This window comes from Anser anser (genome assembly GCF_964211835.1).
Source record: "Anser anser genome assembly, chromosome: 3".
NCBI lineage: Eukaryota > Metazoa > Chordata > Aves > Anseriformes > Anatidae > Anser > Anser anser.
Genome location: NC_139722.1, coordinates 25,085,101 through 25,103,843, shown reverse-complemented (window position 1 = coordinate 25,103,843; position 18,743 = coordinate 25,085,101). Strand labels below are relative to the sequence as shown.

The 18,743-nt window shown below is 37.1% G+C and overlaps 1 protein-coding gene across 1 annotated transcript in view; it reads right to left on the bottom strand.

The window, feature by feature from the left end:
* Positions 1–18,743, bottom strand: part of AGPAT5 (1-acylglycerol-3-phosphate O-acyltransferase 5) — a 60,356-nt gene that overhangs the window by 9,786 nt on the left and 31,827 nt on the right. Inside the window, exons 5-6 of the mRNA XM_083831460.1 lie at positions 18,013–18,103; positions 8,539–8,700 (exon numbers count right to left, since the gene is read on the bottom strand). Coding sequence (XP_083687586.1) covers positions 8,539–8,700; positions 18,013–18,103 — 253 coding nt within the window. The remainder of the gene's footprint in view (positions 1–8,538; positions 8,701–18,012; positions 18,104–18,743) is intronic.

Genomic DNA, 18,743 nt, shown 5'->3' with positions numbered 1-18,743 from the left:
GATTCCAGCTACCTTGATTGAACTGTATCAATGCTTCATCAGGATGAAGCGCAGAGGGGAAAAGAGAGAAAGAGAAAAGAAAATATTTTTTTTTCCTGTAACAATTACTTGCAGAACCCACAAGAAAAGATGCCACTCCTGATGTGGTCTTGAGTTGTGCACAGTATTAGTGAAAAGTGGTCTGCAAAGACAGTACAATTACGTTCAGCATTGTAGAGAGTCTAAATAAGTGTAGAACACACACACACATAATTAAAGGAACTGTATAGTTGGGGGGGAAAATAGGAGGGAGAAAAAGAAAAGTGGCAAAACACAACAGAAGAAACAGTTGAAAGGAAGGCAGCCTAGAGACTGTTAAAAAAATACCAAACCCCAGCAAAACTTAGAAACCCACATAAAACATGTGCAAAACAAACAAACAAAGAAAAAAGTGGTCTGAAACCCACATGCATGGTTGAATGGGAAAATTTAGGATGCTACTGCTATATTCCTACCTTCTGTTGGAGAAATAGAAAGCTTGTCCAGAAAAGGAAAACCATAAATCAGCTCATGTCAAATGCAAATATAAAATTAAGAGAATTGAAAAAGAACTTTAAAAATCCAAAGGATGCTCTAATAATTGTACTTTTTGAATACATCAAAAGCAGTAAACCGGCTAAGGCACTAGTGGGACTGCTGGATGACAAAGGTGCGAAGAGCAGCACTCAGGGTAACGTATAAGACCATGTAAGAGAAGCTCAAATACCTGTTCAGACTTCCCTTTCTTGCTGAAATTGTTTGATTCCTACGCCCGTTGCATTCTTTGTACCACACTGCTCAAAGGAACTAGATCAATAAGTAAACACACAGAAATTATTAGACTAAATAAACAAGTTAGATGTCAGGAAGTCACTAAAATCAGACAGCATTCATCCAAAAGCTCTCAAATGTGGAATTCAGAAACAAAGATGTGTAACCTATCAGCGCAAACAGCCACTGTGCCAGAAAAATGGGGGGTTTCCCTTCTACAAATGAGGGCTTTAGAGATGATGCTGGGAAATACAAACCAAAGAGTCTTACATCCCCGGGTAAGATAGCAGTCTATAATAAGATCACTAAGCACAGAGATAATCACAGTCTGTTGGAAAAGGTTTGGCATGGTTTCTGCAAAGGGAAATCCTGTCTCACCAATTTGCTGGCTTTCTACCACAGTGTCAAGGAGCAAGCGGATAAAGGGGATTCAGTGGACATGATATATTTGAATTTTCATAAAGCCTCTGTCAGGGTTCCACACTGAAGGCTATTAGAGAAATTAAGCTGCCATGGGATTAGGGAAAATGATGTTTTATAGATCGAAAGCTGCTTAAAGGAGAGGAAGCAAATGGAGGGACTTAATGATCACTTTCAGGACTGAAAAAAACAGCAACTGGAGTTCTCCAGAGGCTGATGCTAGGATTGGTTTTATTCCTCATCATGACCAATGAGCTGAAGAAGGGGCAAACAGTGAAATCTCCATTTTTTTAGATGTTTTTCAGAAGATCTTAAACTCTTTCGGGCAGTCAAATGCCAGGCTGGTGGTGAGGAACACCTAAAAGACCTCCAAACTGAGCAAATGGGGCAAAAATGCAGCAGCTGAGCCTCAGCCTAAATAATTACGGGGGAAAATAATTGGAACTCTGATTACATGATGCTTAGCTTGGACTTGGTGGTTACAATCTGGGAGGTCAGTGACCATTCTCTGAAATTATCCTCTCAATTGAGTAGCAGATGCCTCAGATTCCCCCAAATACTGGGCAGCATCAGCAAGGACACTGAGAGCAGGGCAAAAGTGTCACTTTGCAGCTACATAAAAAGATTGAATCCACTTTTTAAATACTGTTTGCAATTTTGGTCTCTGTATCTCAAGGAGGATGTGGTGGAATTAGAGAAGGCTACTGCAGAAAGGGACAACTAAAACATTTAAGGATAAAAAGCACCAGCATTCGAAACAAGGAGACATTAAAAAGGCTGAATTTTCATTTTGGAGAAGGGAAGCAGAGAGAAAGATAAGAAAACTTGAAAAAATAGACGAAAGATCTTGAAGACGGCAGGTAAGAACTGTATCTCAACAAATCCTGCAGTTTCAACTGTAAATAACCATACTTCTCTCCCTTCGTAAAGACATCCGGATCTAAAGAACCTTTAAAAATTACTATTAGAAAATGGTGCCTATACTTTTCTGTACGGGTACTAGCACTGGTGAGCAGTAGAGTGTCACTGTACTCAGTCCTGCTGACACAAGATGGTGTCTGATGAAGACCCATAGTCCTCGCACATCATAGTTCAGTGAAATAATCTTTGAGTGGTTTTAATCTGTTATTCTAACAGATGCACTCTGGCCTTTGTGCTGCTCCATAATGATTTGTGAATACTGTATGTTGGCCAAATTAGCAGGAGGTTTCCTACAAAAGTATGAAAGTTTTGATCAATAGGCTGCCAGCAACAGAGCCTGGATCAGATTAGGTCTGTGGATAACATCTAAAGGGTTCCACAGATGGTAACTGGAAAGAAGGAGATTTATGAGGCTCACTGTATGGATATTTGCATCTTCCTTGGAACATTTTTGAAGTTTCAGGAATGGAAAAAACAGTTTTGACACACATACAAGCAAGAAAAGATACAAGGATTGGAACAGTTCAGAACAATGATCTCTAGCAAATAAACAGGATCTGTTAGGAACTATGCCAGTACTGTTAGTATTGATGTTTTTCCCTTTTCTTCAGATAGTCTGTTTTGATAAACAGGGAACAGTACCACAAACATTGTAGAAAAAAAGGACTCTGATGCACATACAAAAAAGCACGAATAAACACAGGCTCTCCAAGCAGCAACATATTTCTGGCCAAACCTGACAGTGTGAAGAAGTTAAAGTTGTTTTTGTTATCCTCAGGGTTTAAATACACTTCTGTATAAAGAGCAGGAGTTCCTCAAGCTGTTGTACATAAATGCTGCCTGGGCAGCTGAACGCTTCCTTGCACATGTGCATGAAGCCCATGGCGCAGCACAGTTCTGTAAATCTGCAGTGTAAATACTTTCAAAATCCTCTTTGTGGAGCGAAAGTTAGAAGATGCTTGTGTGTCTTCTGATTACACACTCCCAAAGGGAAGCTACAGATACCTACAATCAGCAGGAGCTGCCTGAAAATAATGGAGATGTACAAGGTCCTAGTTTATGATCAGATGAACAAACTCCTTGGGCTCCCAGGGACACCGGAGGGGTTACTACTCCCATTCAGGGGCTGCTAGTAACACACAGAAGCAGCATCCACAAGTGATTGTCATTTGGGGAGACGAAGTATCGTTTATGCTTGTCTTATTCTTAAAAAACCTCCTCAGGCATCCAAGTTGGGTTGTTGTTGGAGACAGGAAATGGCTCCAGAGACTCCAAATCCCTTTCTATTCTTGTTTTGAGGTAGGTAAATAAACAGAGGTGCTAGTCATTCTGGCACTCATGCTCAGTTAGACTTTTCTCTGGTTTTTGGAGTCCTATAAAGACCTACAGCAAGGCCCGTACTCCCATGAAATGATGCTGTTGTTTGGTGAAATGTCATTATTCTCAAACAGAACTACAATGTAACTGTTACAGTAGTAAAAGACTTTTCATCTACCAAGACAGCCCTTATCTGCAGAGTATCAATGCACAAATGCAAATCTGTGCTCAAGGTGTCACTTCAAATAAATCATCCCAAAATTAACAGACAGGCTTTCATGCTACTCAAACTACTTTTAATAGGAAATGACAAGGGTTCTATAGTCCTAGTCCTATGGAAGACAAGTGAAAATGCATTCAGTTTAAAACTGATTGATCATTTACTTTCCTTATGGCACCAGGTGAAATCATTGTATTAAAACGTGTCATATTTTAATACTTAATAAAACCAGGGTTTTCCTTTAAAGAAAAATTGTAAGACAGAATATCACTAGAACTATGTTGCCGGTTATTATCAAAATTGCTCCAAATATTTCAATGGAAAAATTACATTATGAAATATGAAACGCAGTTAGTTTTTGCTTGAACAGATGCAGTATGACAAGTTCATGACATGAAATTTACTATAAATGTTAAAAAGCCATCTAATACTTGACACAAATTTCACCAACGCTGATGTCCAGCCTCAGTTGTAATTTACATCCTTTCAATTGCTCTAAAGTAATTACCATTTAATTTTCAGTATTTCTTTGTGCAATAAGATGACAGCTAGCAGAGATCTGAACAGATTAGTCAGTTCATCGCTATAAATCTTACTTTTGACTGGTTTATATTCTTATTATTGTTTATCATTTAAAAAAAATTTTTTTTTTCAATTCTTTCAGCACTTCTATAACCACGTGCTTGTTATCATTCTGTGGATATTGAAAGACAATAGATACGATCAAATTTGGGCCAAAGTCCAGACAAAGACTGGTTTCTATTGCTCCAGTTTCTTTGCTATTGTTCTGTACTTCAGCGTCTAACTGGGTCCTAACAAAAGTACAGGCATTTGGAAAAGCGTAATTTCCCCCAGAGAAGTTAGACCAGTTTGACCTCCTCAAATTATACCGATCAAAGTGATGTACCGATTTTCAGAAATGCACACACATACACGCGCTTTCAAAGTGTTTGTTCTGGAATTGATATACAGCAGAGTCAATAATTCTCAGGAATTCCTCTGACTTCTTTAAGACGGAGTCTACATGTACTTGCTATTTTTATTCAATGTTTATCATTGTCACATGCTGCTATTTCACACACGCTTTCTTCTACAAAGGCCAGATAAATACCATCTGCTTATGGTAAAACCTCCAGGCTTCAGGCAGAATAATAAAGATGTAAATGTGTACATAATACTCTTTCAGGTGCAAGAATGACAACAGTTCCCACGTCCCGTGAGACCTACCCCTTAACACCAGGCAAAGCTGGATGTGAACACTCAGCACATTCATTTGAAAGGAGGAAAATCAGGTTCTTTCTTTTTTTCCCCCAAAAAACAGAATGGTAGTATTTTATTTAGTGATAGTATAGTAAAGTATTATCAACAAGTCCAGCACAAGTGTTTCTCCCTCTCCTTTTTCCTTCTAAATTGTACTTTCAGCATTTAAGCCTAAATTGCATCTTAATAGTGCTTAAGTGCTCATATGATTATATGGATCTTATTCTAATGATCGCAAATTAATGCAGTCTGGTAGCGTGGTCTTCCCTAAGTGGTCCATCATGGTCTGTCATTAATGAACTGGACAAACCATCTTCGGCACTAAGAGAGGGAAGAAATCTGTGGGAAAGTGTTATTCTTCAGAAAGGCTGCCATGTGTGGGACAAACTTCCACTGGAAATGTACCAAGATCCAAACTTGTTGGAAAGAAAAGGAATGAACGATAGATAAATGGTAGGAAAAAGCAAAACAAAACACAAAATGCAACCGTTAGCTACAATTGAAAGTGAAGCACTAAAAAAAAGCAACATCCCTGTCTACAACCACTAATTAAATCTGATGTCTTCTAAAACAGAATTTCCAGTTGGAAAGTGCCAACTAAATATGAAATGAATAAATATTGACAAAAAATTCAACACATCTGAAAGAATATACTATAACAATTTGGCTGTTTTAAAAGGCAGCATGCTATCAAATGTTCCTGGCATTCACTGCTCCAAGCACTAATGCAGAAAGGATGGTGAATGTTGTCTTCCCAGTTGCTAGTATATAATGTTTTGTTTCGGTCCCATTGGACAAGTAAATATTATGATATCGAAGCTTTCTGGAGTGAAAAAAAATATTTTTTTTCGAAGACAAGCTATTTAAACTAAGAGTTCCACATTACAAAATTTAAAATGCAATTACTTTTTCCTCCGATTTTCTTCTCAGTTCAGCTTATTAACCCTATTTCCTTGATAGAGCATGATAGTACAACTTACAGGCACTAAAATGTTCCTTTTAACCTGCTCTGTTTACTACTGAAGACAGTAGCCAAGAGCCAATCCCTGGAAAAGTATGTAGTTTTGTTGTTGGTGTTGTTTGTTTTGTTTATTTTTTTTCCAGAAGTGACACCGGCTCTTCTGAAGAATTGACATTTACTGAACTGAAAGCAAAATGCATGTCAAGAAACACATTGTGTGGAACTCAGATATCATTCACATGGGAAATGTCATACTATGGAAAACAGAGTCCTCAAGTAAAGTTGAGTTTATCAGAAGTTTGTTTTCCATGCAATAAATTTCAATCAGAGTTGCTAGACTGAAAAAGACACGTCAACCTTATCTTTTAAAAATCCCCAGGATCGTACTACCATTTTGTTCTGATGAGCACGAAAAACAAAATTTTCATTCAGCACTGACACATATATGAAATGTTCATATGAATTGCACACCAGAGAGGCATTTTATACCTCGTCGTAGTACTGTACAGAGCAAAAATGATAAATAATCTTAAATGTCTAACAATCAATTCCTGTTATTGTAGTATATTCGTAGACAGACCAATTGTAGGGCTGTTGCAGAACAAATATTGAAGTGATCGTGAGTCTTGAGAACATAAATTATTTTTTCTTCTATTTTGTGTCTGGAGGGTCTAAAGGAATGACAGCTATGTTCCGCTCTGTAATTTATAAAGTGTCCTTAATCTACATAATTTATATTATATGGAATACATTTGACTGCCACAATAACTTGGAATGTTCTGGATGGATATTTCATTTATCTACTCTGTAATGGATAACAACTGGTTGGCTTCACTTCATTCTGCTTTACTAGCTTTATTGTTACCAAAGTCTGAGACAGTAATTATCCCAGCCCTACCAGCAAGGCTGATACACCCATGAGGGATGTGCAGTCCTGCTGTGGAGTCCTGAGAAGGTTGGATGTGGAGCGGTCACCCCAAAACCATCTGATTACCACTTGACACCAGACACAAGAAGCAGCCAACAGGGAAAATCAGTTTGTTAGTTCCGTTTACATAATTATACCATGTTTCATGCAAACTGAATTCATTTTTCATGCAATTTCATTCTATTTTTCATGCAAAAATTCAATAGGTGAAGAGGGCTCGTAAAGAATTTGAACATTTGCCATTTTATCAATAAGTAATGATATTTTAATAGCTTAATTAACCATCAGGCAGTGAAAAGTCCAGCATGAAAGTGGTTGAAACTGCCTAATAATCAAGTCATGAAACAAGATATGCTGCAGGGAAGAAGGGGAAATAATTCTATTTGTTTTAAATGAAATCTTGGGTGACAGGAAAAGAGTAAGGCTGCCAGTCTTCTAGGGAGTCTGTAATAGGGTCATAAGGTATTTTGAAAAAAAGTCATGAACTTTACATCGTAAAATTTGCAAAACTATGATAAAAAAATGTCTAAAAGAAAACATGTTAAATCATAAAAAGCACTTTCAATACTTAACCATAAAACTATCCTAAGAACTAACAGAACAACACAAGTGTTGAGTTAATACATGGTGTTAATGGTTATATTTCTCACCTATTCAGAATTTTAAATAGGGTGAAAATGTAAAAACAGACAATTCCAGAACTTCTAAGGAACATGCACCTGGACAGAGTTCATATGAACTTTACACCACCTCAAGAAGTTATATCCGCCAATGAAGTTAGCTATGAAGTTACCTGCAAGCCCCTCAGACAACACTGAGCCCTTGCCCACAAGGGTGAACTAATGTGGCATATTTTCCCCTTAGTATCAGTAGTGCAAAAGACTTGAAAGTATCATTGTGAGCCAGCTAGCAACAGACAGCTGTGCAGATATATGGTTGAGCGATCCATCAACTACAAACGGAATGAAAGATGCTATTTGGCCCTCCAGTGATGGTGCAGGTAACTGAATTATTTAAAACAAAACAATGACAACAAAAAACAGCAACAACCCACCACCAAGCACAAAACCCATCAAACCCCAAAGCCTTCTGTCCCAGTTTTCCCCATCAGATACTCCAGAACTTAACTTTTTGGTGAGTTAACTGAAGGTATGTACAACTAATTTTCCCCAGTCTCTTAAAGTGCTATAAGTGGTTAAAGTACTACAGCAAGTAAAGCTCACTTGCATAAAATGCTTTGAGTGTTTATCAAATTGCTGGGCATATTCAGCAACTTGAAAAATTACAAATAAAATATATTACTACATATTTTCCCTTTAAAATGTATGCATTTCAGCAATTATATCACATTTGCACACATGTAGCAAAGCAGGGAGAAAGAGAGAATTTACAATCAGGCCAAATGCCAGTGCTAGAAGAAACACAAAGGTGAACACCACCTGCTGCCTATGGATTCAAGATCATTTGAACTCCAAAGACTACCTGCAGATAGAATTTGACCATAAATATATTCTCTGTGAGGAGTAGGGAAGAGAAGGAGCAGTAGATCTTGTGGGTAGGTATTATAAAGCTGAGTCACTAGTCAACACTGCCCTACCAAGGAGCGGTAAGATGGCTAGAGCACTGTGGAGATTATCTTCCGAGCATTGCAAAGCACCTGTGGTGGTTTTTTGTATATCAACAAGCACATGTCTGCAGCATGTCTAATATAAATCAACACACCTGTCATAGATGGCGCCAGTTTTCTTTGCCCTTTGTGGTCCACGGTACCTTCATATGCTACAGTCACATCATAAACTGCATCCAGATAGTCCTTCATTGTGTCGATGGCTACATGAGTTGCCTTCACGCGTGGTGTTAGCACATGCTTTAATATAGCAAGTCCTAGGGAAAAAAAAGAAAAAAAATATTACAGGGTTTGAAAGTAATTTGGGCTACACTCACAAAAGGAACATCATGCCAACAACCTTGGCACCCCCACTCAAAGTCACAAAAGGATTATTTTTAATCTCCAGTTCTCAGTTGAGAGAGAGCATGTGTGCACATCGCATTTGTTCTACTGAATGCATGTAGAAGATGAAACAAATCTTACAGGACGTTAATGACAGACAGGCTGCTCAACAAAAGAGTCCTCAGTACAGCTGCTGCTCTAAAAGTAGTGATAGTTTTAACATGGCTCATATGTGCTGAAAAAGCATTTCTCCTCATCGTTTATGTTTGTCCAATTGAGAAAAAAAAATTAGCTGAGAATTATCAAACAGAACATCACCTCCTGATAGCCTGTCTCAGAAACAGGTTTGGTAAATGAGGCATAAGCACAGATATCTTTAAACATGCCCAATGTTCATCCGGCGTTTCACTTCCAACGGACAAACCAATTCCATCAACATACTGAATCCTAATACTGTCCCACAGTAATAAAACAACAGTTTTAAACTACACATGCTGAAACAAGATGCAACGTTTCTCCAAAGCTACCACGCTATCAGATATTTCAATACATTTGTTATTTTCTATTTTAGATTTTTTTTCCCAGCTCTCACTTTCCTCTTTCTAGTGGCACATAGTGACGGTCCTCTCTTTGAGGAAAGATGACAGAAAGCAGTTAGACTCAAGACTATGCAATGACTTAATGCTGATCAAAATGGGAAATTCCACTTTATCCTTGCAGCCATTTGACTACTACTCTTTTGTGCATGCTTGTGTCAGCTACTAACCCCATATTGCTCTGGCACCACCCTCCCACCAGCTGACTCAACAAACCATCCTAACAGAAAACTAAGCAGGGCAGAGGGAAAACAGCACAGAGTCAACAGCATGGAAGAAACCTTCTCAATTTCCCTGCCAACAAGCTATTAAACTGACTTATTAACAAAACCATAGTCACAGAAATCCACTGCTGACCTTAACCATCCAGACCATGGACATAAAACTGTCAAGTTTAACAGCAATCCGCAAGCCCTCACAACAGTATTTCATTTCAATGTTTGCTTCAGCTGATTGCTTCCACTGAAAACACACTTTAGAATACACAAGCACAGAGGGTTTGAAAGTATAAACTTTATTCAATTTCCAAAGTTTTAATATACAATGAATTGCAAAACAAAAACAAAAAACCCCAAACCTTTCTGTGATCTCAACACAGCTATTCCACATTCATTTGAAAGTGCTTCTAAAAAAGGCATTGCATACAAAAAAAATCACTATTTGGCTATAAGATGTGTATTTTTCTCAAAGAGAAGTATCAGAATATGATTGTGATTATTGCTTTCTAGCCTTATCATTCATAGTTTTACTCTTCAATATGTTTTAAAGATCCACCCATTGGTGCTATTGGTTCCTGATACACGGACTATTTTTCTAAATCAAAATACTGTGGTATTGCTTTAGACATACTGCCACTTGGAAAATCAACACAAAAGGCAATATAGTATGTCCTGATTTTGTACTGAACTTCTCTTCCTTTCTTGTTGGGTAAAGTGTACTCTGATCTAAAATTATGTAAGTATCTACTGAACACTTTAAAATAATGCTGGTTTCTAAGCAGCTCTAAGATTCTTATAGTTGAAATTTTCAGTATAAATCGTTATCTTGATTTCTTAGTATTTGCTAAGAAAGTGTTTGTTCAAACAGGGAGATAAAAGGTTTTTTGCTAGCACTCTTTCTGAAGTCACCGTTCTAAGCTTTACCAGCAACGGGGATAACTATCTATGCAAAATGTTGTGTGGATTGTGTAAATATTTTGAAGCATAACATGGTTGTAGGGTTTTTTTAGCTTGTGAACTGTCACATCAAACAGCTAATTATGTTACGTTTCCAAACGTTTACTCAGTAAATCAAGCACTGAATATTCTAGTGTTGTGTTAGCAATAGTCGTTCTACCCAACACAACTCATACTGATCCAAATCCCACAACACATTCATTTTATCCAAAAAACGCTGTCATTCCTTTCCTGCCCAACTCATCTTCCCCCTACCCATACTAGTACTGTGGGGAAAGAAAGGAGAAATAAGGCTTTAATGGGAACTGAATCCTCTAGACAAATTAAAACACACGTCGAAGGCTACCCAGTGCTGAGTTTTTTGAATTAATTCATGGAGAGTTTTTGTGGTGAAGATGGTCAGTGACAATATGTGAAGTACAATTGTAAAACAAGCCCCTCTTGTGTTACGTGCTACAAGGGAACTCTTGAAGGTTTAGATTCAAAAAAAGTATGTATCTATCTAAAACCAATGAAGAAAGTCCATAATCCATTATTTAGTACAGCTCCAGTGTATGACAAACATGCAGCAATAACAGGAGTTCAACACATCCTTTTAAAATATGTTTTATAAAAGCATTAAGCACACATTCTTGCAATTACTTGATGATCTTTGCTAAAATCAACATAACAGAATTTAAGCCCAAGTAGTTACAGTATAGTTACCTTGGCAAGCGGCCTGCATCCAATTCACAAAACACACTGTGCTTAAACTGTTTTTAATGTTGTGCAATACTAAGTTAGAACTCTCTGTCAAAGTATTTGAGGTCATGAGATTTTATTTTAAATGCCAAAGAAAACAAACTAAATGTCTAATAAAGTAATACTCTACCTTAAAATGCTATAGCTTTGCTCTTCTATGTTAGCTGATTTTTAAATGACTAACAGACATAAAATACCCCAAAACGTAATAACTTGATGCAGATCTGTGAGAGAATATATCAAGGGTGAAATCATTAAAATAATACAAAAGTCCAAAGAAATAGCGTGAGCAATGGTACCTCAACTGGCAACCATTAACTAGACTGTAACAAGATGCAAAATTACTTCAGTTTTGTTGCAGACTTTCTGAACAAAAGGAAGTAAGGTTTTAATCTGGGAAGTTTAAGGAGACAAATCATTAACATCTCCAGAACTGAATCCTTCATGCAAACAGAAAAGAACAATGACAGCAAAAAAAACAAAACATGATTTATCTAAGCTCTCAGGGTAAAGTTACACGTAATAGCTGAGTACAATTCTATGGAGAAGATTCCTCTTTCTTTTTCCTTCATCCAAGCCAAAAGCTCATAGAGCTGGTCAGTGCAGGCAGGCCACCTACATTTTCAGACTCCACCATTAGTCATCTTTTTAACCCTGACATGTGCACATACCTCATTTGAAAAGAAAACAATCAAGAAAAACAACAACCAGCTCTAAATTATAAATACCCTGTGTATTGCATGAGCACTGCCACATTTAATCAACAAAAGTTATATTCTCTCTAAAAGTGAATGTCAGATTAATCTGAGAGGTCTCTTTCCCCCTATGAAACTATGTTACTTGATGGTAAGACAAAAACTGAAATAGGGTGAAAAACAGTGGGTTAAGCTTAATACCATCTCGGTCTTTCTTTCCTCTTTTCCTTTTGTGCCTTCATGTGTGTACACAGGGGTAGTATTAGACTGAAAGCTTTGCAGTTATTTGGGGTGTCCTACACACTCACCTAACACTACGTTCCTACCAGCCTACTGGAGTGACCTCAGTGGCTTAGTTACTGAAACCAGGGTCCAGAGAGACGTATAAAATTACGTATGGTGGAGTGCTCAATCTTCGTGCGGGAGCTTCCTCTCCCAAGCTGCCAGTATCTCTAGCTTCCTATACGCCCTCTCTCATGGAATAGATTTTAAGGAACTCTGCCAAGAAAGCTGCAGAAGAAATGTGCTCACATAAGAAAACACTTCCAAAACACAACATCTTCCCCCCCCCCCACTGAAAAGTTAGGTACACAGTAGCAAGGTTCAAGTTTCCAGTATTCTCAGGCATGATCTGCTACCCAACCAGCAGACAACATTGTACTTGGCCACAGGTCCCCAGCCAGGATAGTTGTGCACAACCATCCCACAGCACAACACAGGAGGCACCACGCTTCAGGACACCTTCTTCCATAATGGGTGTATCCAGAAAGAAGTTTTTAAGAATATAAGATAGCTTCTTTCTTTCCTAAACTTAATTTTCTAAGGACAACATTTCATAGCAGAAATCCAAGGGTATTGGCTCTCAAATGCTACTCAAGGTCCACCCCCACACATGACTTTTTAAAAGATGTTACTCTCCTTTCCACATTTCACTTTTACGCCAAGCTTGCTTACATCAAAGCGTGTGGAAAAAATATTAACAAAAGATATTTTCTAAAGAAAGTTTCAAATAACATTCTGGATATTAAATACTTCAGATTGCTTTAAAATACAATTTAAAACCAATGCCAAGATCTAGAAGGGAAACATTTTCGATTAGCTCCGTTGAAATACCTCTTTTTCACATGACCTGTAAAAGCAATTTTGAGATAAGCATATCCTGCACGCACAAACATCTTAGTAGAAAGCATGATACTAGGCAAGATAAGCTTAGCATTAAAAAATGTTTACATTTGCCACTTTTATGCATAAAACCCAGGGAGATGATAAATGAATACCTGAAATATTTGCTTGATTAAATGACCCTTGTTAGAAATCAAACATTAATACAAAATTTCATAAATGCCTTTCACTTGGGAAGATTGTTTTGTCTTCATTCAGCAACAGCAAGTCAAGTTAAACTCTCCAAGCTTCCTATCATGTTCTCTTTGACTTTTCAGAAGTTAGCAACATTAGGAGTAGGAGGGCTTTGGATTATTCTTATTCATTTTCAAATCCTTAAAATACCATTTCCTTAACATTTGGATAAAGTTCATATTCTACAAAACCTAAGAAATTTGTCATTGTTTGGAACATTACAAAGGTCTAACTCCTATAAAATTATTAGCAATCTAGACATACATATTGTGGGAGCATATAAATGAAATAAATTTTATACCAGAAGCTGGTACAGGAAAAAAAAATCATGTATTTTATGGGTTGTGTAGAAATTTTGTTCTGTAGTCCAGAACCAGTAATATGCCTTGAAAGATTTACGGTTTGAAATAAATAAATAAATACCGTTTCTAATATTACAACAAGATTAAACTTAAATCCCTAAGAAAATAAAAGTGCCACCCGCAAATTTAAATTCCCCAGACTTCAAAACTCAAGCCCATTGGTTAGTGTGGAAGAACCAAGACACTTTTAAGATGCCTAAAACAGCTGACCAGACTCTAGATATAGTCTCTACTATATAAAGGGTCACCATTATATGTCAACTGAATGATCCCAACAGATTTTGAAGATGACAATTGATCATGTTAGCTGACTAATTACAGTGGAAAAACTAAAGCAAACTCTAAGATGCTGTATGCTTAAGTAGTGGAAACTGGAAGGCTCAGGAGACAAGAGGTAAAACATGCCTTCACATTTTTAGTTATTCAGTACATTACAGGGAGAAACATTTCCTTTGATTATGAGAATCTTAGGAGATATCCCATTGGAAACCTGAGTAACCAACCATGTAGAAAAACAGAAAAACAGAGAGCATCGTAGCAGCAATCACTCAAGAAATCATCTCACGTGGTTACCTATTTCCCATCATGAGAGGACAAGAAGGATCATCATGTTCAAATCCACGCCCATGGCACTGACTCCATTGGCTTGGAAGTGCAGGGTTTCATTTACTTGACAGAAATGTGAAAACCTGACAGATGTTTTCATCAGAGATTCTAGCAACATTGCTTATGTGGTTTGCTGCGGCTGTGAAACCCCAGCAAATATTAGAATTTGGACAACAAAATTAAATGCTGGAATAAATTTCTCAACTCCACAGGATTTAATTTGTTTTATGAGCAGCTCCTGCATTAATCCCAAACAACTTAGTTTTAAGGGGTAATTTTTGTTTCTAAAATTCAAGGAGCACATTTTTCCTTCCCCAGTACAATGAAATAAATATATTTTCAGTTTAAAATGCTGCCTGTTCTATTCTGGGTAAAAATCTGATTTGATTAGAATTTTCAACCACTTGTAAAACATGTAGAATAAATAATCTTCATTTTCTGAGGGTACTAGCATTACCCTCAGATGACAACAGTCTCCATTTATTACCACATAATCAGTACCCCCGGCAGTAAGCAACTTTCTACATCTCACTGAAAACAATTACTGCGCGTTTGCACATGTCAGTCTCCATTGTGAAAACCAGGAACATAAATGCCCTAATTTCATCATCTTTATAGATGTTTTTTGGCATTCCTTGGTTTTAAAAAAAATCACAAAACTGGCAGTACATTCAACAAGAACTTGGCATGGTAGTTAATGAGAAATCTGCAATACTAGATCATGGATTTTATTTTTTTATTGTACAGTACCTTTATTTCCTTCTAAAAATAGTAAGCAAGTATAGGCTTACTATAGGCTTACTATTCCTTCCCTAGAGGTTTCTCCATGTTTTATAGCACTGTCTCAATTTCTTCACTCACAGACTGTGTGTGTTTGATTTGCTGGTGTTTCAGAAAGAAGAAATCCATTTGCTTTTGCAAGGAGTCAATATTTTGTGTAGAACCCAAGTCTTAAGACAAGAATAAACTGTAACATGAAGTATAATCAGTATTTTTAAAAAGTTACCTCTCTTTCAAGGGGGGCCTCAATCACCTTTATATTCTTTTGCTGTTTGATATCCTTTCATCCTATTCATAGACAGATAAGATTTATTTAAATATTCATATCAATGACGAAAGACATAATAGCTGCAACCAGCAACATGAAAATAAGCTTTTGGATGTCGACCTAAGCATTTGTTTTTTTTGTTTCTTTGTTTGTTTGTTTGGCTGGTTGGTTTTTGCTTTACTGAACTAGCCCTCTGACCACCTGTAAGAGGCAGTGACTGTATCCATGACTGATATGTTCTTAAAAAGAATACCAAGATATGAGTTGCAATTCATCAACTGGTCACATTAATGTCAGGTAATTAAATTCAGATCAGTAATTCTGCTTAAACTGATGAAACTTCTCTGGAAGAGTATCCAGCCCATGGAGAGTAAAAATAAACACAAAATCCATGCAATATTTTCATACTTCCTCTCTACAAAACTACTGAAACATATACACAGACGTCAAAAACAGTATTTCAGATTTCAGACAGCATGATAAACATGAGTTATGCTTGTGCTCTAGGAATAGCTTTGTTATCTTTGCGTACAATATCTCTGGTCCTATCTGTCAGAGAAAATAACATCAAGTGAAAGTTTAATTCTTAGGAATTAAACCACTTTTTCAATATTACACTTGCACTATTTCCTCAACACATAAAATGTGCAAAAATGTAGGAAAAAATTGCTAAAAAACCTACTCACATTTCACAATGTAATTTATAAAATACCAAAAAAAAAAAAATAATCCCCTGTGTGTCTGTAAAGCCAACACTGAAGCACCATGCTGTATATCAAAGACAAGACAAAATCATCAGACTTTTTGTTTCTTGACAATGACTGAAGTACAAATTTTAAGCTATAATCACAATGCATCCTCATTCATCTGACTGGGCACTGCTACCTTTCACAAAACTGTACAAAATATGATGTGTGGGGCAAGGCGTTCGGTCACAGCTCCCATACCAAGCCCCAGTCTGCAGCCAGCAGCCAGGACAGTGGTGGCACTGGGGCTGCCAAGCAAAAGCCACAAGCTGGGGCCAGCACCGCTCATGGCAGGGCTCTGGGGAGTAGTTGTCATCTGCCGGCGGCCGCTTGGAGTTTCCTGTCCTTGGAGCTCCCCAGCGTACGTGGTCTGTGCCTTGTGGCTTTTTTTTTTTTTTAGCCGTAAGAATATTTTGTTATGTGGCTTTTAGCGTCAGGCAGGCTGGCCATCCCTGCTTCTCTTGTGCAAGGGATGCCCTAATTCAAGTGAGTATCAATCTTCCCATTAACTTGCAGGGACAGTTCCCACCCTCTCCGTATAAAAGTTGAGGAGAGACCAAATTTTTGTGAACAATAACAATGAAAGAATTCAGCAATGAGGAAAAGCAGATCAAGAGGATTCTACGCTGGAACAGAAGAAGTTTCCTGTTTAATAAATACTTGTTGTGAGCATTTTTAAAAGGAGTAACCCTTACAAGACAAAAGCAGGCCATAATTGGAGAAAAGCACTAGAAGAAACAAACAGGTGCTCTGAAAGCACAAAGCATTTTTTTACTGTTTTGTGGATTGCGGAAATATAATTAAGAGGTTTACTAAAATAATAACGACAGTGAGATCCCTTTCTATTCCCTGAAAAAGGAGGAGAGAGGAAAAAAAAAAAACCCACCTCATATCAAACACCCCCTCTGAACTCTCAAAGAACTGCCAACCTCAATGAAACATTTGACTTTCATTTCCGACAGGAAACTGAAGCGATGAATAAATACATTATGACTTAAGCTCTCTTGCACATACACGCAAACAAATTCCATTCTTCCCAAGGAGGAGAAGAAAAGCGTATATCCTTTTGGACAAGAACTAACAATACTTAATAGCTTGATGATATCAACAGGCTGATTCACAGACTTCTGAATTCATTTCAGCGTGTCACAGAAATGAATTTACCAGACCTATTTGTTACTCTCTGTTTACCTTCAGGATGAATTATTTCACTTTTGGTCAACAGGAAAAAACAAAACCAGGAAATATGTTGACTGAACTGTTGGAGTTAAAAGTTTCTACGTATTGTGCATATGATGTGAGAAAAACGAAAAAGCTTGGGAGCCTTTGCAAGCCATTCCAAAGATGAAATTCCACCTGCAGTTATGATGTCAGCATTCATCAATGCAACTACAGGATAAAGTTCAACCAAGGAGGGGTAAGACTGGAAGATGAAAGAGGAACAAACCCCAAAAGAAATTGTGGCATTAATAGTAATTAAAAAGGAAGAGCTGGGAAGACTTTCTTTTAAGGCACAACATTCCTGATTCAAAATATCCTTTATGTCAAGTAACAACTGCAATTGGAGTTACAATGTCAGTCTAGATAGATCAGTAGTGCCCTGATCCAGTGTAGGTGATTCCTATGTCCCTGAAAAGTAGGAAAAGAAGTGTCTGTGAATACATATAGATAGAAACTAAAGAGAACTTCCTTGAGACTTAATGCTCCTGTACAATGTAAAATGCATGAAATGTCTGTATACAAGCTTCTCTCATCTTACTCTGTGGTAGGAGGAACACTGACTTATTCTAGTCTAAAGCTTAAGTATCAACCAGGCAGGCTTAACAGTCCAGTTAAGGTGAGATCATCTTCAAATTATATAACGTTTTATATAACACATGCTAGCACCATAACAAAAGAATTCAAAAACTTTTTGCTTACCTTCTTTTTCAGCAAATGATTGACTATCTGCAATGACTTTTGGTATTTCTGGATTGTAACGAGTCCCCTCTGGAAAAATCACTAAATACATCTGTGGGATGAAAAAGCAAAAACAAAACAAAACAAAACAAACAAGATCTTTTAATGAATGCAAGTTGATTCCTTTTATATAAATTAACATTACTTGATAAGATATTGTATTTAATTCACACCATCTGTTGGTGGTCCAGCTAAGATATAGTTATCTATAAGGATCCAAAGAAAAATCAGAATATCTGAGCTAAAAATTTCTTAGCTCTTAAAACTTAGCTCTCTGTTTGGATTTCAAAATAATTTTCTTTCAATGTATACCATAGGTGTCCAGGTGACTGCAGAAGGGAGACAGCATGCGTTAACAAGAGCAAGGTTCAATATAGATCTTCCATCTATATCTTTCCTTATATTGAGTTCTACATTTAATTCTATTCCTAATTAGAAATATTATTAATTGAAATTATGATAGATCAGACATGTGCCTTTATGCATCTCACTGTATGAGACATTACATATATTATGAACTTAGATAGTGTAGCAAAATTTCATCTTGAAAGTCACATTCCTTTATGTATGAGCATCTGCAAGGTTAAATTTCCCAAGTAAATTAGTTTGCTTGACTATTCAGCAATAACTGCTTTTACGGGTTTCCAAATAATTATACAGCTATACTTTCCCAAAGTTTTTGCATGTCTAGT